At 26.7% G+C, this 27,505-nt stretch overlaps 1 protein-coding gene across 4 annotated transcripts in view; it reads right to left on the minus strand.

Moving 5' to 3' along the window:
- Window positions 1-242: 242 nt before the first annotated feature.
- Window positions 243-27,505, minus strand: part of LOC107441706 (uncharacterized) — a 51,134-nt gene continuing 23,871 nt past the window's right edge. For 2 of the 4 annotated variants that reach the window (XM_043055027.3, XM_071182885.2), the window contains exons 9-20: window positions 27,344-27,455; window positions 25,298-25,579; window positions 21,886-21,975; window positions 20,086-20,247; window positions 16,237-16,329; window positions 14,569-14,649; window positions 13,059-13,142; window positions 12,864-12,965; window positions 10,658-10,822; window positions 6,331-6,390; window positions 5,243-5,287; window positions 243-3,040 (exon numbers count right to left, since the gene is read on the minus strand). In XM_043055027.3, coding sequence (XP_042910961.2) covers window positions 3,020-3,040; window positions 5,243-5,287; window positions 6,331-6,390; window positions 10,658-10,822; window positions 12,864-12,965; window positions 13,059-13,142; window positions 14,569-14,649; window positions 16,237-16,329; window positions 20,086-20,247; window positions 21,886-21,975; window positions 25,298-25,579; window positions 27,344-27,455 — 1,297 coding nt within the window. In that variant the 3' untranslated portion in view covers window positions 243-3,019. The remainder of the gene's footprint in view (window positions 3,041-5,242; window positions 5,288-6,330; window positions 6,391-10,657; window positions 10,823-12,863; window positions 12,966-13,058; window positions 13,143-14,568; window positions 14,650-16,236; window positions 16,330-20,085; window positions 20,248-21,885; window positions 21,976-25,297; window positions 25,580-27,343; window positions 27,456-27,505) is intronic. The other 2 variants (XM_043055029.3, XM_071182886.2) reach the window with 1 other exon arrangement.

Consider the following 27,505-nt stretch of genomic DNA (forward strand, 5'->3'; position numbering starts at 1 on the left):
AAAAAAATATTTACAAATGAAAGAGATGCCATGTATAAATTCTAGTCCTAATATTTTGAAATAAAATATACAAGAATTGTGAATATATGTGGTCGATGATTTCTCGAAACTTCTGGACCTCGGATCGCGATTAATGAAAAATCCAGTTTTTTTCTGGAGCACAATCATCTCTGAGATTTGAAAGGAAAAAAAAGGTCAAGTGATAAATACCATATGGGTAGTTCATAATCAAACAAATACACTTTATGAATAATAAACTTTATTCCATAACAACAAAGCAAGCATATTATTTTGAGGAAACAAAAAAAAAAGGTATGAGGTTACACTGCCAGCGTGGCAACCATTGATTCTTTGCACACAACACAAAACAGTGTTGGTAACAACACATGCAATAGCAAAAACATTGGTCCCACTTGCCCATTTTATTATTATTTTTACTGCAATCGAGAACATCAATTCACGATATTTATAATAAATGCAAATTTACAACACATACAGAAAAAAAAAATTAATGAGATTTTTTTAATAATTAGGATAAAAAATTTAACTTTCAAGTGTCACAAAAATTTGTTGATCTTTTGATAGACAAAAAAAAAATATAGTGTTAAAGGAAAGATAAGGAGTTGATTAAATATACTCAGAAAAGCTAAAAACCTCAGTCGCAATTTAGTCAATATAAATAAATTTTTGACAATATATTAATTTATAAATAAAAGATTAAGGAGATATACAAACTCGCCAGGAGTTTATCGGATTGAATCATTCCAGTTATCCTGCGGGGAGAACAATTTTTTTTTTCTTCTTCCAGAAATAATAAAGATGTCAATGATATATTGCTTAAATCTTTAACCAAAAATTATGATTAAACATATAAATTGAGACTAATTAAATTTGAAAATCATGCAGTTAAACCTAGCTAGTTAGAACTCAAAAATTATACAAAAAAAAAATTAAGAAAAACTTCATAGTAGTCATGAGTTATTGATTTATAATTCTGTCAATGAAATTTATTGCAATAAGTAATTGTTTCATAAAAATTCTGAATCAAAATCAAAGAGAAAAAAAAAAAGCAAGCTTAAATGAAGAGAAGCATTTAAATGAGGGTCAAAAAATAATTCGTTTAATATTCTGTATGACAGCAAACCAACTGAATCAGATTTCTAAGTACTTAAATACTAATAATCATATAGAAATAAATAAAAACCTTAATTTCTATGTTAAAAAAAAAAAACTAAACTTATTAAAAAAATGTGTAATTTAAAATCATGCTTCTTCAAAATCCCTAAAAGAATTTTCATAGCAAATCAATAGCAATTTCTCATTTATCTGCTTACCATTAACAGCACTTCAATTTATTGTACTTAACACAAATGTTTGACTAAAAATATCAAAATATTTTTAAAAGTATGCCAAAATCATAATTTAAATGTAAGAAAAGAAAAGTAGAAGAAGCCTTATAAATTGAGGACTAGGGAGAAATATGTTATTTAAAAACATGAGATTTTCAGCAATTTTTGAAAATTTTCCAAAATAAACAATGACTTCTTATTAATCCTATTTTTAACAACACTGAATTATAATAAACTTAGATATTACAGGGTGCATAGCCAAATTTTTCAAAAATAATAAGTACCTTTTAAGCACTCAAAAAATATTTTTCAGCACTTTAAAAAAATATTATAATTAGGATATACTAATAATTTTTTTCCCCTTCATATTGTTGAAAGTTCATATATATATGTTAACAAAATGCAAAATAATTTTCTAAGTTACTTGATCATGATAAAATAACTAGTTTCTGACAAAGAATTATTTTCGTGATTATATTAGCCACCATAAAAACAATTAAGCCCAATTTTAAATATATTCAATAGTGAGTGAATCATTCAATTTTTTAGATTAATATTACTTTACACAATTATATAAAAAAAAATTTAATCTAAATTCTAAATAATTAAAATTTTATTTAAAAAGCTCAGCATTCAAAACTCGCAAGTATCTGCTAAAATGATTGGAGCTTTCATTACGCTACAGATGCATGGTATGTCGAAATAGATTGTGGTTGAATGAATCATGAAAACGTTGAATAGAACAATGTCAAAACTACGTATTTTGCAAAAATTGATATGGTAAAGAAATATCTCATTTTGGAAAAGGGAAAATTTAGCACCCTACGCACCCTATAATAAAAACATATCTAATAATATTACGAAATAATCATCCAAATAGAAGTCATTTTTAATTAAGAATAAACACAATTTAATAGAATTTAAAAACAATTCAGATTATCACAATTTTTTTTTTTTTAAATCTTCCAAATCAGAACAATAAATTTAGAAATGAAACTTCTTACTTTTAACAGCGCCTGAATGAATTTTAGAAAGGAAAAAATATATATAATTACAACACTTTAAACATAAAAAAAAAACCTAAAGAAGTTAAAACTAACTTAGATTTCCTTGATTCTTCAGAATTTTTTGAAGATAATCCACAACAGAACACAAAAATCAGTTAACTATGAAGAATTTACAGCATTGACAACAAAAACAAAATATAAAAATTAATGTTCTCCCACCAGAAAAGTTGATAACTGATATATGTCACGTAATATATAATTTCTAACAGTCATCCATCTCTCATATAAATCATAAAACACTGTCAATATATAATATATATTTATATATAATTCCTGTATTGGCCACATCAAGTCGACACAATTTAAATTACGAAGCTAAACTTGATTTTGAAAGAAAGAATGTTCCACGAAAAATGGCTTTCACATGTAAAAAAATAGGACAGGCACTATTGTAAGATATACAAGAATATTAAATTTTCACATTCAATGTAACATTGGCTCTTTTTAAAAGATTTCATTTTAACTTGAACAACATTGGTAAAACAATGAGAGTATATATATAAAGTCTTTAGTTATAACAGTCTTATTTTCTTCAAAATGCACTTTTGAAAAATATTTCTTTTTTTTTTTTTCTTTCACATTCGCAGCCATGGTTTTAAACATCTACTTCTTAGCCGAAGCATCCTGAAAAAAAAATGAGAAAATTATTTAGCGAAAATCTTTGTGAGAAAAATTTATGATAACTGGATCAAAATAAAATTAATAGGTTGCTAGGCTACACACATCAAAACCAATGTTACAAAAATGGAGTGAGAATTAAACTAAAAAACTTTTTTGTTGTTTGGAATTCAAAATCTAAATTAGCAAAGGATTTAGTTGTAATACAAAATATCAACAGAGGTTATTTTTCTGTAACAGCCACAGCTTTTTAAGCATCTTATTCAGGTAAAAATAACTTAGTTTTTTATTTATTTGTATTGATTTTTAATAATATTTAAAATTTAGTTTTCAAAATAGTAAACATATCTACACTTGGATAAATATAATTATGTAAAACTAATTAACAATTAAAAAATTAACTTTAAGATTTAAATTATTATTTGAATACAATTTTTTTTAAAAAAATGAATCCTTGATAACATTTAAAAATCATACTCAGACAATAAATTTTTTACTTAATCAAATTTTTCTGTTGTGTAATAAAATTGATCTTTATAAATATGTTAATGAAGAATAAAAATGTTATTGAAGAATATAACTTTTTGAGTAAAATGATGGATAATGCTTAAACTAAATGCTATGAATATCCAAAAGAATTACCTAAATACTAAAAAACTAATTGAAGAAAAAAAAAATAATTTTTAACATTTAGCAATATATATTATTTTTTAAAAACAAAGTTAAAAAAAATTATTTTTAAAATAATAATTTACATGAAACGTTAAAACTAAGTTATGTTTAATGACAAATGTGAGTTCTTGTAATATAAATTTATTTAAAAAAAGAAAAAATGCTTTTAAATCTATTCGGTTAAGTGTACGCAGTTTCTTAATTAATTTTTCCATACATTTCAAAAAAATTATATATCATTATCTAAAAATAAAAAATTTGACTCAGAAATCATTTTGAATTATTCACTAAACTAACAACTGAAAAAAAAAATATTCTACTAAAGTGCAAATAGCTTAAGCATACAGAAAGTGCATCAATAATGAGCAAACCCTTTACTGTTCAAAAGTATTCTTACTTATAACAATGTAAGATGCATTTAATCTCATATAAATAACTAAAATTGGCATTGCATCAATGAGAAAATGAAATTTGTCAACCATCTATTAACCCTTATCTGAAATATTTTATTGACAAACACATGTGAAACTTCCTTGCAACAATTTAAACTCATCATTTTTAAAAAGCAATACTTGAGCGACCGCCGGCTAAGTTTTCCTCCAGGCAAAAGAGAAGTTTTACTGCAATTTTTTTAAAATCCCTGTAATTAAAATAAAGAGCTTTTTGTTGATCGTATACCTATCTAGCAAAAACTTGTCCAAACATTCTAGTTTTAGAAATTTCTGCATTTCATGAAGTTAACATAATTCAGTCTACTCTGTAGTCAAAAAGCTTTCTAATCTAGATATGTTTATTTTAAATCAAAATAAAAAGAGGTAATTATGTATTTTATTTTTTAATGCTATTTTCGAATTAAATATGTGTATTTTTTTATAACAATAAGCTCACTGTAACAACATTTTCATTTGTTTTTATAAATTGTCTTGATAGCGGACTTTTACAGTCAATACAGTTAACAATTATCAATACAGTTAACAAAATAAATTAAACCATAAATTAAGTAATTAAGCAATAATCAAACACATTTAACACAAAATACAATACAAAGAATGTGCAATGATTATGCTATTTTATGATTAGAAAAAAAAGAAACAAACTCAAAAAAGTGTGCTATTATTTTACATCCGCTGCAGGTCAAAACAACTGATTATTTTATGGTGAACCCAAACTACAGTTCATTTAAAGCCTGGCATATGTTTATTCGAATGAAGATGCAGAAATCTGAAATACTTTTGAACAGTATAACACTTATTTATAAATGATAAAAAAACAGTTAAATATTTGCTATAAAAAAAACCCCACAACCAATAGAAAAGAGAGAGGAGAATCAGGCAAGGAAAATGTTTTGGCAAAAATGAACATACCTGTCATTTTGTGCCTCCCCTAGGATGCAAAGATTTAGAAACAAACAGAATTAGAGGGAAAGAATATTCAGGTAAATTAACTTTCATTCAAATTGAATTCTACCAAAAGACTACATGCAGGACATCATGCAAAAATAAAGGGGTTTATCTACAATGGATGTACATTTCTTACCGATTTCTTTTTAGATTTTTCAGAACTCTTGCTCTTTGCTTTAGACTGGAAAAATATTATAAATGTTTGTAAGAGATGCGAATGGTAAAATTAATCAATGACTTTTGACTGTTATATTTTTTTTTTTAAAAAAGAAGAGAAACAGAGGTACAACTCTTATTGTATACTATAATGACAAAATCACACTAACTTCTCATAAATTCAAATTGAATAGCCCCCTATCAATCATTCACTGCATTTAAAATTTAGAGATATACAATTAAATAAAAAAAATTCAAACTAAATAAAAACTACAAGAATACTATAAAATAATTTTTCAACAGAAGTTTGATTGTTAAGAATCCTTGATTTTAAGAACAGCAGCATGGTGGAAATGTAGTCAGCATTGCCTAATTGCTTTTCTTAATTTTTAGGCAAGATAGTAACAATTGATCTACAACTAAGTGGACTTCAAATAGCCACCAGGACTAGAACCCCAGTCTTCACAATGACAGCTCAGTGCCTTAACAAAAATACTTTGAATATTATGAATGGAATTGTTAGCCCTGAATATGTTAATCTAATAATAGAATATTAGATTGAGAGCCTAAAATTTTATTTTAAATTCTTTAAAGAAATATAAAGTATGTCTTAGGTTGAACTTTAGCTCTCAATGGGACAATTGAAAAGTAAAATCTGTGAATAGAAGACCATCATCATAGTAGGCCAGACAGCTCAACGTGGGCCAATGCCTTCCTCTGAAGATTTCTCCATAATAACTTTCGATTTGAATAGAAGACCACCCACAAATTTAAGTTGCCTTTTAGTTTGAAGGATTTCTAACACAGCTATATTTTGTAATTTTAAGGATCTTTAAAAATTCTTTTAAATGTCAAAGAATTCCTACATTATTTCTTAAGATAAATCGAGCAAGTTTATAAATTGTTGTCTATAAATAATTATAATTAATGTTGATAAATCTTCAATATGATACTGAAGATGGTTAAAGATTAATGTTAGGATGAATAACAGGTGGTTAAGGTTAATAATTAGTAATTGTTAGGTAAACATTCATGCACTGAATAGGAAACTAATATTTATCTACTAACCTCACTATTTGTAACAGAAGTCTGCTCACTTGCTGGTGGGCTTCCATTTGCTGATGATGACTAAAAAAAAAAAGTAAAAAGAGTTAGTTGATAAAGAAATATTCATAGCTATTATAAATTAGTCTGACACAGTATTGTAAATTAAAAAGTAAAATGTCAGACTGCCTGGTTCAGATAATAAATACGAAATATAACTGCATCCATTCAAATAAATATCAAAGTAAAAGCAAAACAATATATAGTGCAATTTTAATCCCCTTGTTTCGGTTTTATGCTGCAAGTTAGGATAAAACCATAGCAGGGATTTCAAGTACATTTAACAACTGCCTATAAGACAGAAGTTTCTCAAAACTCAAGATGTAGAAATGAGAGTGTATATAAATTTTTGTACAGTTTTCTCATAAACATTAGCAATTTCAAGTTTCTACATCTTAGTTCTTGCACAGTAAAACAAAATGTAATGTTAGGTTGCGCCATTTTCATAAAGCCTTATAATTTTTTAATATAATGAGAAATATTGTTGAGTATTAATGCTCAGAATGAATTTAAATTAAGATGAGGTATTCAGTTTAAAATTCTGTAAAAGAATTTTTAAGAAATATGTAACTAGCTTTTTCTGAAAAAGTAAATTCGAAAAATTTAACTTTCTAATACAATATTAAATTTAATTTGGGAAAATTAGAGCTAGTCTTACAATATTTATAAATAGACATTTATATTGATCATTTTAGTTTTTTCCATTTTATACAGCTTTTTCCAGTGTCTAGTAAGAAAGAAGTTTTTACAGACAAACTGCCAAACCAGAAATGCAACGAATCATTTACGTTATCATTAATTATATCTATATACTTTTTTCTTATGTGGCACCATTAACTAGTACATTTCTCTATTGGCAACATTAAAGTTATTATCCATTTGGTTAGGTTGTCTTAAGTAATAATTTAGGTATCGTTATAAAGTTATAGTTCTAAAGCTAAAAAAAGTTTGAACTTTTTTTAGCGTTAAAGATATATAATTTTCCCCAGCTTTGCATTTATTTTGAATAATTTTGTATTTTTATATAAATAAAATCTTAGCTACTAAGTAATTACTTAGAATAATTTTAGATTCTTTCTAAAATAGCTGTATATATATATATATATATATATATATATATATATATATATATATATATATGAATATACATATATATATATAGATTAAATGATTCTAAAGTTATAATTTTAATACTTTTGCATGTTTTACTGAAATGTTACTAGCTCATATTATGATGGTTTGTGTGATTTAATGGCTGCCGGGCAAATTTTAAATTACTGAATTTTAATGCATAGAGAACTTTGACAATATCGCAGACATCTCTTAAAAAAAGCTAAATCTGAAATAAAAGTTCATTTCAGTTAGCAGACTCAGGCCCGACAGCTAGACACAGAAAAAAAAAAAATAGTTTGTATAATGTTTAAAACTAATTAAGGCCTTAACATTGGAAAAGGGGTTGAAGAATTAGAATATTTAAATACAGTTGTGCTGCGCAGTCAGCTTGATTACCATTGAAGTTTATATATCATAAAAGATAATTAGAAAGGAGATCAAGCTGGTCACCAAAGGCGACTATTATATACATATTTTTTTACAATAACACAATATATATATATATATATATATATATATATATGGGTCATTCTCACAAAAACAGTCATTTTCATGTCCCCAGTATATTTTATGTTTGTTTTACAACTTACGAAAAAAATTTTTTCAGGGAAAGTGTCCTTCAGAATGCAAGCTAACAAAAGAATAAAAATAAAATTATCAATTTTTATTTTTTATTAATTTTAGGTAATAAAAATATACCAATATGTCATTCCCTCACTTGTCCCCACTGCTGATTTAAAAAAAGAAAAAAATTGTTTCTTAAATAAATATTTTTTTTTTACAAATTTGTGTTTTTTATTTGAGAATATTGAAATATAGAATTCAGAAAATAAATTTTAAATTTAATTTCTGATAAAAATATTAACACAGCACTATTTTAAACTTTGTCCCCAGTGTTTCGCGTCATTCCCTCACAACAATGTTCTCATCACCTGCAATCATCTTAGAATAAAAATATTTTAATAAAAACTTCAGAAGTTAACAACTGGCATCATAGAACAAAATTGCAGTATGTTTCCATCTTCAACTTAAAGAAGCTTTTCTGTGGAATAAATTTGAATGAATCAAACCAGGTAAAATTTTTTACATTTGTCATTCCCTCATGTCGTTTTTTAGAGTAAAATAAAATGCAACTTCATCGAAAAAGTGGATAATTATATGTTGCTTTCTTGTATGAATATAATTGTATGTGATTGACTTCAGAAATTAATAAAGCGTAACTGTTATTTTTAAATTTTATTGAATTCGTCATTCCCTCACTAGTGTATAAAGTGAGGGAATGATTCAAGATGAGTATATTATAAAATTTTTTTTTGTTCAATCGTGCCAGCCAATTTTATTTCCCAAACCTGTAAAAACTATTAAATATATAAGACTAAATTATAATAAATATTAGATATACTTAGTATGTTATCATTTTCAAACTTTAGGTAGATGTAACTTAGATAAAAACATGTATTAAAATAAAATATCATTCCCTCACTATTAGTGTCAGTCCCTCACTTTTTAAATAGTGAAAATAATTAATTTACTTATTAATTAATTTGAAAAATAAATTAAAAAATTAGTAAATTGATTTATTAAACTAATTAATTTATTTATTAAATTAATTAATTAATTATTAATTATTATAAATTAAAAATTATAAATTAATTATTTAAAAAATTAATTAATTTAAATATTAAGTATAATTTATAGGATATATACTTTCTTTATAATGCCATTACATATTTCTATTAATATAGAAAGTTTCAGAGCTTTTTATTCACTTTACTTTTTTGGGATTTTATGAACTGAAAAATGACAGTTTTCGTGAGAATGACCCATATATATATATATATATATAGATATACACACATAAATATATATATATTCAGGATACACATAAATATATATATTGTGTTAAACAAATTATATCCAAGTGAAAGAATACTGCAACAGAAAGAAAGTTTGCTGTTTTCTGAAAAACTATAATGCACAGAGCAAGAAATTTATCACTATAGATTAAGCTCAAAAACGCGAGTCACTACAGTTAAAATCTGAGAACCCCAGTACTGAAAAAAAAAAAATAATAACTTTAAATGAGTTGCAATTTTATAATTACACAATCACAATAGGATTTTACAAGGGAATTCTTATTTAGTGTCCCAAAAATAACTGACAATTTTTAAAAATGAATTAAGAAAATCAGAAGCAGATAGCATTCTGCTAAGGTAAATAGTTATTTTATTCTCACCAAATTAAAAAATTGGCCATAAGCTTTGTCAACAGATAACATTGCTAACTGCAAGAACTAGAAAATGTTATCTGCAGATTATCAGACACTCCAAACTGAAGTATTTGTACACTGTTTCATGGCTTCACTCAGTTAGTAAAACTATCTCAGGGTGCGTAGTCATATCTTTGAACAAGCACCTTTCAAGTACTAAAAAATATTTTTAAGCACTATGCACATTAACAAAATGCAAAATAATTTTTAAAGACCTTACATGATCATGATAAAATAACTAGTTTCTAACAGAGAACTCTTTTTTTTATTATATTAGCCGTTACAAAATTATCAAGAGATTTTCGGTTCAATATCAGAGGGTGAAAAATGAAGCCTGAAATTAAGAGTATCTGGCAAAATGCAGCAGAATTGCACATGAGAGTGCAAAAATCTCACCGAACGCAGCTCAGTAGATGCACATGCAGACTCACAAGTATTTCATCTAACATGTAAAATAAATGGTGCTTTCATACGGTATGACCAAAGGGATTGTTGTTTGAATGAATTGTGCATATGTTGGATAGAATGCATAATAAAAAAGCACACTTTACCATGGCGAAAATCAACATGGTAAAGAAAACTCATTTTGTGAAAGGGAAAATTCAGCACTTTTTAAAAACACTCAATGAAAAAAGCACCTTTAGAGGGGTTTTTTTTTTTAAAATCGAAAATAAGCACCTTTGAGCATTTTTTTTTTAAAAACGCTACGCATCATGTATCTGTTAAAGAACTTTGGTACAAATTTTGAAATTTAGCTGGCAGACACTACATTTTTATCATCCTATACAATTTTCACTAATTGATTTTTCAAATCGTAAATCAGTTTTGGAACGCACGGTAAGAGATATTCTGCCTACAGTATAAAATTAAAAACCTTTATAAAAAAAATTTTAAAAACATTTTTTTTACTTGTAATGTCTCTATTTGGCTTTTTAGTTTCTTCACAGTCTCTTGCTCAGCAGATAAAGAGTCTTGACCAATCTTGACTAAAGAGTTTAGACGAATCATTTGAGAAGAAAAGTCTTTATTAATTTTCTTTTCTTTTTCTAATTTAGATTTTAAATCTTCAATCTCCTGAAATGGAAAAAGAAATATACTTTGTAATGAACATGATCACTTGATGAAAATATTTAATGTTTTGATCATAGCTTGGATAGGAAAAAATCCAATAGATTTTAAGAAATATAAATTTCATGATAACTGTCCCAAAATGTACTAAATATTTTACACATAGGGAATTTTAGGGATTTTTATAGTCATAAAAATAGAAAAACTTCAATATTTTCCAATTATGATTAACATTAAATGAACTTGAAACATTATGTATTATGTTGACTCACAATTTTAAATAGTAATAGGCATTTAATTCATCAAAGATAGTTAAAAGATTATTTAATTAATTGAAAGAAGTAGTTATGTATAAAAATAAACTTAACATTTTAGAACAAATAAAATTTTAAGCTGATTTTTATAAATGAGTACTCACTTCATTGTGTATTAATAACACTTATTTAAATATTCAAGTAAGCAAGAATCTACGCAAAAGTTCTATTTTAATAGGAATTTTTTTAACTGTACAAAAACCACAAGAATTTTTGTGAAAACAGTAGAAACTGGAAAAATCCAGTAGTCTACTGAAAAACCAGTAGAGTAGGCAGCTATGTTTGATATATTAACCAATAATTTATAAGAAAAACTTTTGTAAAATAACTAATAATTCAAAAACTTTCTTTATGAGGCATAAGAACTAAATTTATTCTTGATTAAAAGTAAAAATTTATAATTTGCCCTGCATATTATGTAATGGACATGACAAAAATTACAAAACTTTTTTATAAAGGGACATGAGAATAACTAATATTTTATAAAAGGCTTTTTCGGTGAATTAAGAATGTCTAATAATTTTTAAAAGCTTTCTAACCACAATTAAAACATCAGTCAAATGGCGGGCCGCAACTTTATCAGCATTTTATATAGGACTCTTATTTTTGAAGGAACATTAAATATTACCATCAGAATTACAAATTAAAATAAGAAGTAGATTTTTAGACAACATACAGGATTAATTTTGTATTAGAATAAATATTTTCTTGGATGCAAAACCTGAGAAGTAAATTTTTTTTGCACCGTTGGTATGTTAAATATCACAGAAACAAAGAAATTAGTAGAAAAGTATTTTAAACCCATATAGATTTTTTACGAAAATTGACCGCAAAAAATGAAAGCCAAAATATTTTAGTTTGCAGGTCACAAAAGAAAGAAAAAAAAAAAAAAAAAAGAAAAAAAAAAGCTTCAAGAGGCCAGATGCGGCTTGCCAGTTAGTAACCACTGTTCTAAACTATGGATAGTGTTCTTAGTATTGTTTTCCAGTTTTAAAAAATTAATTCGATGGTTAAAAGGTTATTTATGAACCCCGACAAACCCAGATTTTTTTTTTTACTGCTACCTACTATAAAACTTAATATTATTCAAATTTGGTTGTTTATACCATATTTACAAATTTATAAGCCTACTTTTAAAGCCCTTAAAGTAACACTAACAATACATTTCCATTCTAAGATTTTTTCCCCCCAAACATATATCATAATTGATTAAACGATTTTTAAACACTTTGATAGTTGTCAAATCTATATTATGACCACATAAAATGCTAATTAGTTAAAAATTATTTTTTTAAAAACAAGTAGAAATTCAAAGGTTCAACTTTTATAAGGAACTAACACAAACTATTCTTATGTTGAAAATAATTGATTGACTTAGTTTGACAACCGTGTTACGTGTAGGAAGATTTGATAGATTAAAATGTAAAATTTCCAAACATATGTAAAAAATCCTAAAAAATTAGTAATTAAGATACACAAAAAAACATTCTTTAATCTAAAATTACTTAAAATGTACATTTTTATAGCATATGCAATTAAAAAAACAAATTATCTTTAAGTAAAATTTTGTAAATGTCTACTTAAATTAAATTTAACATTAGTAATTAAATTTTCATTCGTAATTACATCTAAACAAAAAATGGAAACGATTTTAACTGAGTATGCTATTTATAAAATTAAATCACATTTTGTTCATAAACTAACTGGAATAATAATAAAAAATAACACTGTACCTGAGCCAAATGTTCTGTACTATTTTTCCCTTTTTCAAGCTCTGCTAATAGGTTTTCTTTATTTTCTAATTGGTCCCTAAGATTTATACAGTTTTTGTTTATCTGTAAATATATTAAAATTTTAGCATGATCTATTTTTCCTTTCATAAGAAAAAAGACTCAAGGAAATCACTTTTGATGTAAAAAAATTTTTACCTCTTCATATTTTTGCTCTAAGTGAGATTTTTCACTCTCCGAGTTTTGAATAGTTTCTTGAAGCAATTTTAATTTCTCTTGCAGCTACAAAAATAATAGTACATTTTAATAACAGTAGGTACTTAAACTAAACTCAGTGGCACAACAGCGTGCAAAGGGCCATGGCCTAATGTTAGTTTTCTTGTTATGAGGTAGAGGAGCAGATGTTCCTGTTCGGTGGTCAACCCACAGTGTTAAGTATACAAGCATGTTTGCAGTAGGTACTTAAAAGTATAAAAATGAAATCTAGCTACAAGATTTTAATTGTTAATCGCTTTTCCTTACCAATTTTTTTGAAGAAAAAAAATGCAAAACATCAAGACATTTTTTTTATTTCATTAATAAATACAAGCAACTAAAACAAAACATAATACACAAATCCTAAGCTGAAATTTTAATTTTTTTAAAATGTGTAAAATGTAATGTGTAAAAAATATTTAATTTACCAACAGTTTACTGTCTTCAAGACCAAATATTTTTTGAAAAGTTTATCTAGAAAAAGACTACAATGGTGATCATGTGTTTACACTGTTTTGCAGGAAACATTATTTTACATCCTTAGAACTTGCTTACTCTTTATGAGCAATTGTTACAATAGGGTAAGATTATGAGGATATAAGCAAAGTTGCAATCACATTTTTTTAAACCTTCTAATTGAGGATGAAAAAGCTTTTATTACATATCTGCATTTTTAGTTCTATACTTAATCGTGTAAACTTTACGAGTTGATAATCCTTAAAATCTCCTTAAAAAAAGTGAATTGCTTCAATCCATAAGACTTTAGCGAGGAAGTGTTCCATCGAATAAGCAGATTGTAAAATAAACTATTTCTAGAATATGGCCAGTTTTATTTTTTTCAATTTGCCTGAATTTCTTTTAAAACGTGTAACTCTTTACAAGTTTCTAAAAAGTCATTTATTATCAGTTTTGTCAAATTAAGATTGTTAAATTTTTCTATAATGAAAGTATGACTCCCGACTTTTCTGAAACTACAAGTAATAAATGGCATCAATGTTCTTCTGCCAACACAAAAAAAAAAAAAAATGATTGTCATGCGCTAATATCTACAATAGTATGTTTAATATTAATATTTTTCCAGAGAATAAAAGTAATTTTTTATACAACATTAAAATTAATAGAATTAAAAATACATCAGAAATTTAAAATTATTAAAAATAAGCTTTTCGAACTTTTTATAATGATATTTGAATTAAAAATCAAATATTTATGCTCCTTTTCTGATTGGGGCAAAATGACTGCAATGGTTGTTTTAGGTCGTCTAACATTCTAGTGCTAATAATATCTATACTCTGATTTTTAATGTCATGAAAGAGTACATTTTTTTTAAATTAAATTTTTATTTTAAAAGAAGTAAATCATGCTAAACATAACCACACAAAAAAAATATTTAAAAAGAATTATTAAAATTGCATAAGGCAAAGCAGATGCATTAAAACACATGAATACATACTTCTTCAAGCTGTTCCATTTGTTGGAATGTAGATTGAATAGCTTCTTTTTCAGATAATAAGGAATCTCTCTCTGAAATCACCTGTTTATAAGAAATAAAAACAAGTTCATTTACAAACTATTAAGATCTCATAATTTTTATAGCTGTAGCAACATCATACATTTAATCTTCACAAAAGATTGGTAGAGAGGTGGTAGTAAAATTGCATGTCCAGAAATATACCATTTATTTTGCAAGAGTGCACTAGCATAGAATTATCATACTTTTATATATATATAAATATATATATATATATATATATATATATATATATATATATATATATATATATATATATATATATATATATATATATATATATATACATATATATATGTTTAATTTATTTAGATACAGTGAAAGTCAAAATCATTTTAAATTTATAAATCCAAAAAAGAAATAGAAAGCATAAATTTTACTACAATAATAACAAATTTTTGCAAAATTCGTAAAAGTTGGCAGCTATGTAACAAAAAACAATTCAATACCTTAACAAAAATAATTAAAAAAATATCAATTGAATCTTTGTACATTTTATGTATGAAATTAAATCAAAGAAATTTATTCTTGGTGTTAAGAGTTGAAAAAAAACTTTTTTCATTATTACAAGACCTATATTTTAAAAAAGATTTTGGACTCTTAGGTATCTGAAACATAAATTGAAATAAATTTCCCTGACTGTTTGGGTATTGAAATTAAATTCCCTAACTTTCCCAGATCGAGAAAATTACTTGAACTTTCCCTGTTCTCCTTGCTATCCCTGTTTTGTAACCAACCTTATTTGACTTTGAATGAAATTAAGACCTGACATTTCAGATCGAAAAGCTTAGTTAGGTTAAAAATTTAGCTTTTCACTATTGTATCTTCAATAAAAAATATTAACAATTTTTTAAATTTTAATAGGTGTCTGTAAGATTAAAAAAAAAATTAGATAAGCTAAAAACAGTTAAAGAGGAGGGAAATAAGAGAAAAAATGAAGTGGTTGATTCAACATTTTCATTCTAAATTAAAAATAAATGTTAAGAACCCTTTTTAAAGCACTTTGAGCTTAGACTGTTTAAGGCACAATGATTTGAGCTTATTAACTCTCCGAATGTCGAACTTTCCCATTCAAATACCAATTTTGCAGTGCAAGAAAACCTCCACCTGAAAAAAGTCTGAAAGTCAATGAGAGGATGCACAGTGAATTAAGACACCATGATCTGAGCTCTTTTTAATTATAAATTTACGAGGATTACTTTATAAATTTTAAAACTAAGTTTTATTCAATAGCTTTACTGTAGCTATACACTAATTAGCAATGTCTTCATTGCAATTGTTTAATCAAGGTCTCAAGGACACATGCCTAATTAAGATATGAGAATAAAAGATCTCTTAAATTACAAATTATACATGTGTAGGTTGCAAATCATAATAATTGCAACATCTTAAAATAATAAATGAATAGTAATGATTTAAATTTATCTTATGATATTTCTGCACTGTTGTAGCATTAAAATGGTATAAATAGAAAAGATTAATTAAATACATCTCATATAAATAATAGTCCCACTTCTTTAATAATAACAAAGTTTTTCATTCAAATGGTTTTTCTTATGTAACAAATGCTTTTAAAAAAATTAAACTAACTTTTTGTAACTCATTGTCTTTTTGCTGCATACTCTCTCGCCATTTCGATTCATTAGCTTCTGCACTTTCTTGCAGATTTTGGAGGGTAGACATCTAGAAGAAAGAAAAAAATATTCATCATTTTCAAAATACATGCAACCCAATAAAGATACTTCAAGAAAATACTTGCACAACTTAAAAATACTGGTGTAAAATTACATGCCCATTTTCTGAACTCAAAAACAGCTTTTTGTTAAAAATTATATACATTTTTTTTAAACTTCATACTGAAACATTATGGGCAACATTATAATGTTTCCAAAAATAGAAACCTGTTAATGTAATAAATAGTATCATAAGTAATTAGGCTTTAATGCAAAACAGGCAACCTATGCCTGAGGGGCCAAAAGTGATCTACAAAGCTTCTTAAATCCCCCTCTGAATTTTCATTAAATCTAATGAAAGATTTTTTCTGTTACAATTCTTTCTTTTAATATTTCAGATAAATATTTTTTTAACCATGTCCCGCAACAAGCATAAATTACTGATCTACTTTGACTTTCCTCAGAGTACTGAAGGGAAACAATTTCTTTTAAACTCGTTAAACCTAAATGTTAAGAACACAAAATTTCAAAAAAAAAAAAAAAAAAGATTAAAAAATTTGGAATTTAAAATTTATGATCTTCACAGAGATTCTTACAGAGGTGAAAAATTCTGTGAGAATCAACAATGCAGGAAACAAAAATTCATTTAACAAGAAATTTGAACTGATTTGAAATAAATTTTATTTAATCATGCATTTAAGCAAGCACTACTTTTTCTGACATATTTAGCAAAGATTCTACCATAAATTCACATGGTTTTGTCAATCATTATTTTGGTAGTCATTTTTCAAATGGTTTTTAAAATCTCAATAATTTAATAAGATTATTAATTTGTTTAATGAATTTTCAACCTTGCATTTGAATAATCACTTTTTTATGCACTAGATTAATTATCATTTAACGTAAACCCACATGGATCTATAAATCGCACTTATGTTAGTTATTAATATGAATTTTTTACATGTTTTTTAAAATTTTGATTATTTAATGTTACATTATACAGAGCTCATTCTAGGCAGGGTAAACAGGGTGCAGCATCCTGTTGCCCTTTTATCCAAAAGGATCCACCCTGTTGCCCCCTGAAGTAAGTTAGTGCCCTGATGTAATCGACTCCATACCCTTTTTGCCCTTTCTTTCCTCAACCTTTCTTTATTTTTTCCCTAAGCTCTACAATGGTTTTCTTAAGCTCTTGTTATTTTCAATTCTTTTTATTTAGTTTGTCATTGCTGTCAATATATAGATTTATATGGGAAAGGAAAAATAGCCATCATGCCCCCTTGTTGCACTTGTCTTTGAAAGTTTGCAGTTACTTCCACTATCTTCCAGAGCAGAAAAGTTCAATAGGGGCCTCTGAGTTGTCCAACAGGAATTCATTAGTGGGGAGAGGGATAAAGATGCCTTTCTCTAATTCTTGGTATACTCCCAAAAAGAACATAAATCTGTTTTTCTCACGCAATGTTCTATTGTAAGAGTGGTCAGCAGGTGTGGAAGGTCATCCTTTTGGTGAACGAGAACTGTCTTTTGGAAAACTCACAGTTTTAACAAGCAATAAAAAATTTTATGACTGTAATTGAACTACCATAAATTCAGGAACACCACTTACATTTCAACTAAACTGAACTCCAACACAACAAAATATCACTATTTTATTTCAACAATATGCTTACTATAATCAAAAGCATAAATGGTAATAAGATGCTTCATTGAATTTTGTACGTTATTTTTCAGTTAATCTTAAATTTTTTTTAAAAATTTGTATGGTATTGAAAACAGTTTTTTATGAAAATATTTTTAATAATTTAAATTCTTATTTCTGTTACTGGCATAAATAGTTTTCAATTTAATATAATTAAAAAAAATATAAACTTTTAAATTTTAAAAAAAAAATTTTGAACTTTACTACAAAATATTACTATAAAATATGTTCATTTAAGCAGATTTTAGGTTCAGGCTTATCTAAAAAATGGTGGAAATAAAAATAGACCATCATTAACTGTTGAGTCGCAAAGTCCTCCATGTTCCCATATACCTCTGGAGGTACTGATCCAGGAGTTTCCCAGTCTTCTGGATTGGTTCAAAATAACAAGGCTACGGAGTTGAACATTAGTAGTCGTAAATCCAAAATTGGGTCGGCTGTTCAAAGACTGATATAAAATAAAATAACACTGGCGATAGTCGCGATGGCTCCAGGGATAGAGCGTTTGCCCTCCAATGAGGTGAACTGGGTAAGAATCTGAGTATTGGCTGATCCATGCAAATTTTTGATCTAGAGGACACTGACCACAGTGCTGGCTTAAAATATCTTCAGCAAAAATGGATAATGGGTGAGAGTCCCCTTGAGTCAAGCTAACCATGGGAGGTTTTCCTCTCCATGCAACGCATATGTGGGTTAGTTCCATCAAAAAGTCTTCAACCAAAGTAAATTTCTCCAAGGACACATGTCCAAGTGGTTGTGGGTTCGATCCCTGCTGGCCGAAGACTCCCCGTTTAGTAAATGGTGACTGGTGGACATTAAATCTGTTGAGTCCCAAAGTCCTCCATGTTCCCAGAACAAATCAATACCTGTGGGGGTACTGATCCAGGAGTTTCCTAGTCTTCTGGATTGGTTCAAAATGACAAGGCTACGGAGTTAAACATTAGCAGTCACAAACCAAAAAAATAGGGTGGGCTGTTTAACGACTGTTATAAAATTACAAAAAAACATTTTAAAAAATTTTTGCTCTGGATTTACCCATTATCTGGGATATTAATTGAAGATCTATGGAAGAACATTTTTCTTCCCAGAAGAATCGACTTGATTGAAAAGCATTCTTCCACAAGGTAAGAAATACAATCTTTATTAATCTTTCATTAGGTGGAAATACAAATCTCATTATATGTCAAGTAGTAACCAAAATTTCAGATTAGAAGTCAATTAAAAAAAACTTGTTAAGTGATATGTTCGAATTTAGAAGATATACATACCTGCCAACATTGGAGAAATAAAACACCGGAGATTTAACTTGAGAAATTTTTTAGGCTACGAGTAAAGTTTTGATACATCATTAAAAAAAAAAGTTCAAAATTGGAAATAATTCTCATTGCACTTACATTTAGTGTGAAGTAAAAAATATGTATATAAATCTTAATCTAAAGAAGATTTTTTTTAAACCATTATTTATAAGTACTTAAAGTATTTTATTTTATAACTGTCATTGAACAGCTGACCCAATTTCAAGTTTACGATTACTAATATTCAACTCTGTAGTCTTGTCATTTTGAACCCAAACCAGAAGACAAGGGAACTCCTGGATCAAGTATTGGGAGAAATTTGCCTTCTTGGAAGATTTCTTGATGGAACTAACCCGCATTTGCGTTACATGGAGAGGAAGAAGTCTGATCTGAAGAAAAATGATATGTCTACCACTGAGGATATTTTATGTCTGCACTATGATCGGAGAATTCATATCGACCAACCATCTCTGGGATTCAAACTGGTTTACCTCATTGGAAGACAAACACTTTTTCCTCTGAGCCACCACTCAACATACTGTAGAACTCATAATTGCACCATACGTTGAGGAATAAGAAGTACTTTTTGTCATCAAATATTTTATCGCCAAAAAAAATTTTTATTTTTTTTAAAAATTTAATAAGAAATTCGAGAATATACGGGCAAACAGGAGATAGACGTAAAATACAAGAGTCTTCATTAAAAAACAGGAGACTTGGCAATATTTTAAGGACATGAAAAAGAAAAGAATTTAAAAAAAAATTAAGTGTTTACCATAACATCTTTTATTTGAGTTTCTTTATCTAAAAGCTCTTTATTTTTTTCTTCTAAAAGACGCTGTAACCTAGAAAGTTCTTCATCAGAGGAAGGGTTTGCAGCTTGCCCTACAAGAGTACCAGCTTGCTTCTGATATTCTAATAACCAAGCATCATAAGGCTATAAAGAAGACACTTATTAAAGGTTACATTCTTCACTAGAGATATATCACTCTTTTATCTCATTCAGGGTGTGTAGCCAAATTATTCAACAAAAAATAAGCACCTTTTAAGCACTTTTCAAGAACTCAAAAAATATTTTTAAGCACTTTAAAAAAATATCATAATTAGGCAGAGTTGAAAAGTTTTTGACAATTGGCGGTTTTCTTGTTTTAACTATCATGTCAAAAAAAAATAATAATAATAAAAACTTTTGGCATTGTTTTTGACAATTGTCAAAAATCATGAAATTTTGAATCATGTAAAACAAATGGAGTTTTAATACACTACGAACTGACAATACGCCGAAATAGATTGGAGTTGAATTAATTGTGAAAACATTGAATAGAACAATGTGAACTGCGTCTTTTTGCATAATTTGAAAGGAAAATCAACATAGTAACGGAAAAAAAACTAATTTTGAAAAAGGGAAAATTAAACACTTTAAAAGTACCCAATGAAAAAAGCACCATTAATGGCTTTTAAAAAACAAAAATAAGCACCTTCAAGCACTTTTTAAAAATGCTACGTACCTTGTCATTACAGAATACCCGACAGCAGAATTTAAGGAATGAAAATCCATATTTGTCTGCACATGTAAATTCAGCAATACATGTAGCAAATATATATTTTAAGTTTCATATATATATATATATATACATATATATATATATATATATATATATATATATATATATACATATATATATATATATATATATACATATATATATATATATATATATACATATATATATATATATATATATATATATATATATATATATTTATTTATTTTAAGTTCAGATATTTTATGTAAGTTGAACTTCCCCCAATGATACTAAAGAATGAGTTAAACCGCAGCAGAGAAAAAAGTCTTTCATTTTTCGATCTTTGCAGTGTTTTTCGCAATTAGACTTTTTAATTTTTATCACAAACAAGTCTTTAAAATGGCGTCCCAGCAATTGTCCTATCCTGTTTGTTTGCTTTTTAAAAATAAAAATTTCAGGAAAAATAATGTGCAAGGCCTAATGCAATGTTAGAGGGTTTCTGACACTGGGTATATATAAATATATACAAGAATAGATAACTGGTTAAATGAATGGTTAAGGTTTTTCCCACAATAACAATAGTTTGATTTTAATTCATATTATTATTTAAATGCTTAGAATACAGGTCGAGTATTCTCTGAGTTCCATACATGAGGTTTGAAATACCATCAGCTGGGAAATACTGTTTTATGCTCATATAAATACAAATAAAATAAGCAATTCAATACAATCATTTTAAAGAATTCCCTACCACTTCTTTGCTTTTTTCCACAATATGAATTTAAATCAAATATAACACAATACAGAACAATTTATTTTCCGTTTTTAGTTCAAATGAGACCCCCTTATAACTTATTCACTGTACCCTTACATTTGATTTACAAAACATTAAAAATTTTTATTTGAATCAAAAATTAATTAAACTGCTAAATGAAGATATTATTTATTGAGAAGTGGTAACTAATTAAATCATTTTTCTCGAGATAGATAAAAATACAATATATTTTGCAAAATTAATTAATTAAATAAATAATCTAAATTTTTCTCACCAAAGAACTATCTATTGTTACACTAGGGTGTATCCTTAATAAGCATTCTCTAGTTCTTGCTTGACAGGTTTGAATTTGAGAAGTAAGATCCTATGGGGGGAAAAAAGTTTTATAGAGCAATTTCATAGACTGCCATTTGATAGGTTTTCTTATTTTTAAACTTTTTTCATTGATAAATATTTAATATACTTCTAAAAAAATTATGTGGGATATTTTAAATACTCAATATTATTATAGATATGAGAAAAAAATAGAGAAATAATCAATGTGTTAAGCAGAATAAATGTATAAAATGAGCCGGACATTAAATAGAAAAGACATAAAACATTTTTATTGTGAAAGTCTCCTTTTTTAAATATAATCCTATTATTACTTCCATAGGCAATAATAGGACTATTTATTTAAATTTATTTTTAAAAAATTTTTCAAATTAACAGGAAAAGTGCATTAGAAACTGCATATAAAGTAGAAAATAGGGGAAAAGGTCTTCTTACTGATGCTACATATACAACCTATATTAAAATTTTGAAAAACTTTTATTATTATTACAAAGAACTTAAAAAATACAATTTTTGATTTTACATATAAAATAGTTATTAAAAAAACCAAGAAATTTGTTATAGGAGAGATGTTACTAAATATATATACATACTTAGTAACATCTCTCATATCATATCAGAGTTCCTCATATCATAGAGTTGTTGAATAAGTTACTTTATTTTCTCTATTGTTTATTCATTTCTTAAGATAAATGGATAAACTAAAATTATAAGCATATCTAAGGCTTTAGCGAGATTGTGCAAAACATAATCAGCAGGCATTGCATAATGCACCATGCATGACACATTAATGCAATTCCTTAACATATTAAAATCTAAAAATAAAAAAAAAAAAATACAAATAAATAAACTATAACCTTATCAAAATGTTAAAAGAATGTGATCAGCTTGAATCAATAAAGAAACAATTTTAAATCAAAGAAACAATAATATAGATAGAAGGAAAAAGAACAGTTTAAAAAGATGTAGCAAAAAAAAAAAAAAAAAAAAAAAAAAAAACTAATAAAAGAAAATACATGTGATGATTATTTGGTACACATTTTATGAAAGTTTTTTTTTTTATTCATTCACTTTCCTACTGACAACTAATTAATACTTTTATTGCATAATAGTTTAATTACATAATAGATTTCTACAGTAAAAAGATGCATGTGACAAATAAATTTTCAGAAAGAAAAATCTACAACATAACAAAATTTAAATAGAAACGCAATTAATTTGAATTACTGTGATAACTTGAACTTATGCAATTTTTACTAGCAATACTAAAAGTAAAAAATATGTCGAAAAAAACCCATTGTTTTACAACCCCTACTAGTGTTCATATGAACTAAGATTTTCTTGACACAAAAATCAGGAACATAAGGACAAATAAGGTCAAATTATTTTGTATCAGGAAAAATCAAATATCAAGAAAACTATGAACTCTTATATACTTAATGTCCCATAAATCATCATAAATATTTTAAAAATTGTTTGATAATGATTTGTTAATTCTTCAGTGATTTAGAAAACTAAAACAATAAAAAAAATCAGAAAACACACCTTTTAATTTATTTCTTCAAATTACAATTTGATAAATATTTGTAAAAAATTTTTAAGGTCTAGAAAACAACTGAAACAAATTAAAAAAAAAATTTATTCTAAAAAATAATCTCTCCATTTCTTTCTTCTTTTCATTATAATTTTTAAAATATTACAGTAGGAATTTAACTTAATTACATAGAATAGCGAAGGATAAGCAACTAAAAGGATTCTTAGAATAGAAAAAGAAAATGCAAATGAAAAAAAAAAAACATGAAACAAGATTTATCTGGTAACGAAAGACACGTATCTCTTAAAAAAAAACATTTATCTAGAAATTTATTGTTAAAAACATTTACATATAGTAAATAGACATTGCAGAAAAATAAAATTTATGCAAACATTCTGCTATCAAGTAGACTTTCTTATGCAACTCTCCACACTTTGCACAACCATACATAAAGTTTATGAAAATATATAATGTAATTTTAAAAAAGTTAATTAGACACATCAGAGCAAACTGCAAAAATTCTAAATTTTAAAGGTACTGAATGATTACAGTGGTCCATCCATAAAGCAAAGTCCTGCATCGAGTCCTACCTCTAAAATAAACCAAATCTTGCAGATACAAAAGAAACTGACACTAGTAATCTAATTTTAGAATTAAATTTAAATAAAAGATGTAACTGGTTTGCATGAACAAAAAAGAATTATTTTATAAAACTTTCAAGTGGAATACTCTTTAAGAATGCTTTGTCTTTTATTTTTGTTCACAATACTTTTTTTTGACCATTGAAACTCTATAAAGAATTATTCTTCCATTGTTTGGAATTCAATTTTTATTTCAAATTTAAAACTTTCGAACATGTAATTTGTTTCTGTTACATTATCATTTTTAAGAAATTTAGAAAATACTGTATTTTATTTTTTGACATAAGCATTTAATTTTAGCCCTTGTCAGGTATGATTGTGGGACAAAGTAAAAAACCCTGAAAACTTTATGTGCAAAAAATCAAAATCTATTTATTTACCATTGTTTCACATTTAACCTAACTTTTTTAACTAACATTTATAATTAAATTACTTACTAGTGCAGAATATCACACCTTTAGAGTAACTAATTTAAGAAAAAGCGTACTTTTTACAAGAATCACAATATAGGATTTTACAATTGCGTGAATATGAATCACGATATTGGATTTTAAAATCTCACAAATACGAATCACAGTGAATAATTATTAAATCCTGTGTATACGAATTGCAATACTGAATTTTAAAAATGCATAAATGTAAATCTTGATATTGGATTTTAAAATCACATGAATACGAATCGCAATGCGTAACTATTAAATCGGGTAAATACGAAATCAATGTTTGACATTAAAATCGCGTGAATAAGAATCCAAATATTAGCAGACTCCGGTGCGGTTTCAAATATATATAAAGGCGAAAATCCGCAAAACCAAAAGAATCAAATTGTAGAAAGAATCATGTAAAACGTAATTCTCCACGCAATTAGTAAAAGAATGTACATAAACGTCTCGTTAACAAGATTTAGAAAAAGCTTCAAAATTTTGTTGGATTATAAGTTTTTGATTCGCGGAAGTCCGCATCCAGTGGTCTTGATTTACGCAGAATTTTGTGACATTTGAGCAAAAATCGCAGCTCCTAGTTTTTTACCTGAAAGAATGATATGAAAAACTGGGATTTCCGGGGTACCCTCCGGAATATAATCACACCTGCCTTGTTATAAAAATAAACAAACCACAAACATTTGGTGCTAACACTTAGTTTCACTTTAAGAAGTGAATGGGGGGGGGGGAACTCACCTGAACAGTTTTATCTGATTCAGTTAATCTACTCTGCTGAGAAGCCAGCCTGTCTACTTCTGCTGCTAATTTTTTATTCTTTTCTATCTCACTATTGTAATCAGACTGAACTTTTTGCAGTCTTTCATTAAGCTCTGTAGAAATATTTGATTGATCACTAGATCTCTTTAAATCACACAAAGTTTTCTCATGTGACTTTTCAAGTTCTTTCATTTTTTGCTCAGCACTTTGCTCAGCACTTTTCAAAGCATCCATGGCTTTCCAATTTTTCTCTCTCAGCTCCTACAATTAGAAAATTACCCTTTAAAAATAAAATCACAAAAAGTAGAATGCATACACAGAATAAAATAAAAATATTTATATGCATTGATCCATGCACCGTTTTAAAACAGTTATGATTCATTTAGGTTTCTTTACACAGAATTTATAACATAAATTTTGCACCCATCACTAGATTTTTTTTACAAAGAAAATGAATTGCCAATCTCCAATTGAAATTTTCCATTTTTTCCCCCTTATACTTAGCCATCTTGCAACAATTGACCTAGATAAAGAAAATCATTCGATTTGAAAAATAATTCATCAAATTGACATCTGCAACTTATTTCTTTTAGTTTTTAAGCCAGATGCAACTTTTTCAAGAAAAAAGATTCTATAAAACTTTCATGGCTATATTCAGATTTTCTACACAATAATTAGAGCCCAGATTTGGATGACTTAAAAAATCACTAAAATGTCCTTACAAATATGAAAAAATCCCCATAAGTAAGAAATAATTATTTTCAAATTTACATGCAACTGTACCAATAAAAAAAAAACATGTACATTAAACAAAATGAGGTGCAATTTTCATTTAAGTTTAAAAATAAAATATAGGTATTATATGCAGTTAGGATAAATTATGGAAAATTTCAAACAGATTTAAAGAATTTTGTTCAAAAATTCTTGCTGTGTAGCATCTAGTTTGTTGGGGTGAGAATTACATCATGAATCAAAACATGTCTACTTTTACCACCATCATAATTGCTTAACACGCAGTTTTAGTTTTTAAATATAATTAAGATACATTTTGCTAATTTAGTTTCTTTGGATTATTCATTTAATTACACAACTGCTAAGCATGTTTAAAACTGACAATAGCTTTACTTTTGGGAAAATTACAAATTTTTATTTAACTAATTAAGAATCAAAACAACCTTAATAGTATACATATTAAGCACTAAAAACTAGTTCATATGGGACCTTTTCAAGACTGCAAAGTTACCAAAGACAAGAGACATTTCTAAAAAATAAAGATCAATATAATAAAATTTTGGTAACATTTTTGATTGGGATCTAATAAATAAATAAAAGTATTCTCCCTTTTAGTCCATTTCAAAATCAAGTACTTAAAAGTTATTCATTTAGTCGGAGAGGAGCCGAAAAAAAGGATTTTAAACATAGATAAATTGACAGGAAATTATTATTGAAACTTGAATTTGCAACTACACAAAGCTCCAGTTGGATTTAATCACTCTAAGATGAGGTACAAATTTTGTTTGATCTTACTTAGGTAACAAGACTGCAATGATCTCCTCATGTTTGTAATAACCATGGGTGCAAGTTGGAAAAAAGGCCAAGACTGAAAATGTTTTGACTGAAATACCTAACATACACAATACCCCCTCGACATATGCAAACTATCTAAGAAATCTTTACCATAATACATCAAGTTTAAATACTGTACAAAAAATATTTATTCATCTGTCTTTTGATAAAATAACAACAGGACATAAGAAAGTAGACCAATAACGTAGACCTAAAAAATATTTTTAAGGACAGAAGAAAAAAAATTCCGATTTCCGTCTTCGAGTCAGTCTTGTTTCCGTCTTACTTCTGACCGCGGACATTTTCGAAGGACGGAAATCCGTCCTGGTGACGGAAGACTTGCACCCATGGTAATAACCAAAAAAATGCTTGTCATTAAAACTAGTGTTTTCCTCTAGCTTCAGTTAAAATTTGAGAATTCATTAAACAAAATGTGGTTATAAATGAGGTATTACTTACATTATTTTTCTTTGTTTGTTCCTCTAATTCTTGCTTTAAGTTAGAAATCTTAGTCTTTAAATTAGTACACTCTTCATTCACTTCAGCTAATGAAGATTCTTTTTCTTTGAGCCTAGAAAAGAGAGAATTGTTAAATAAAATTGTGTATCAAATTTACATTAA

Source organism: Parasteatoda tepidariorum, chromosome 4, assembly GCF_982258835.1.
Source record: "Parasteatoda tepidariorum strain Cologne lab strain chromosome 4, Ptep-v5.0, whole genome shotgun sequence".
In the NCBI taxonomy this organism is placed as follows: domain Eukaryota; kingdom Metazoa; phylum Arthropoda; class Arachnida; order Araneae; family Theridiidae; genus Parasteatoda; species Parasteatoda tepidariorum.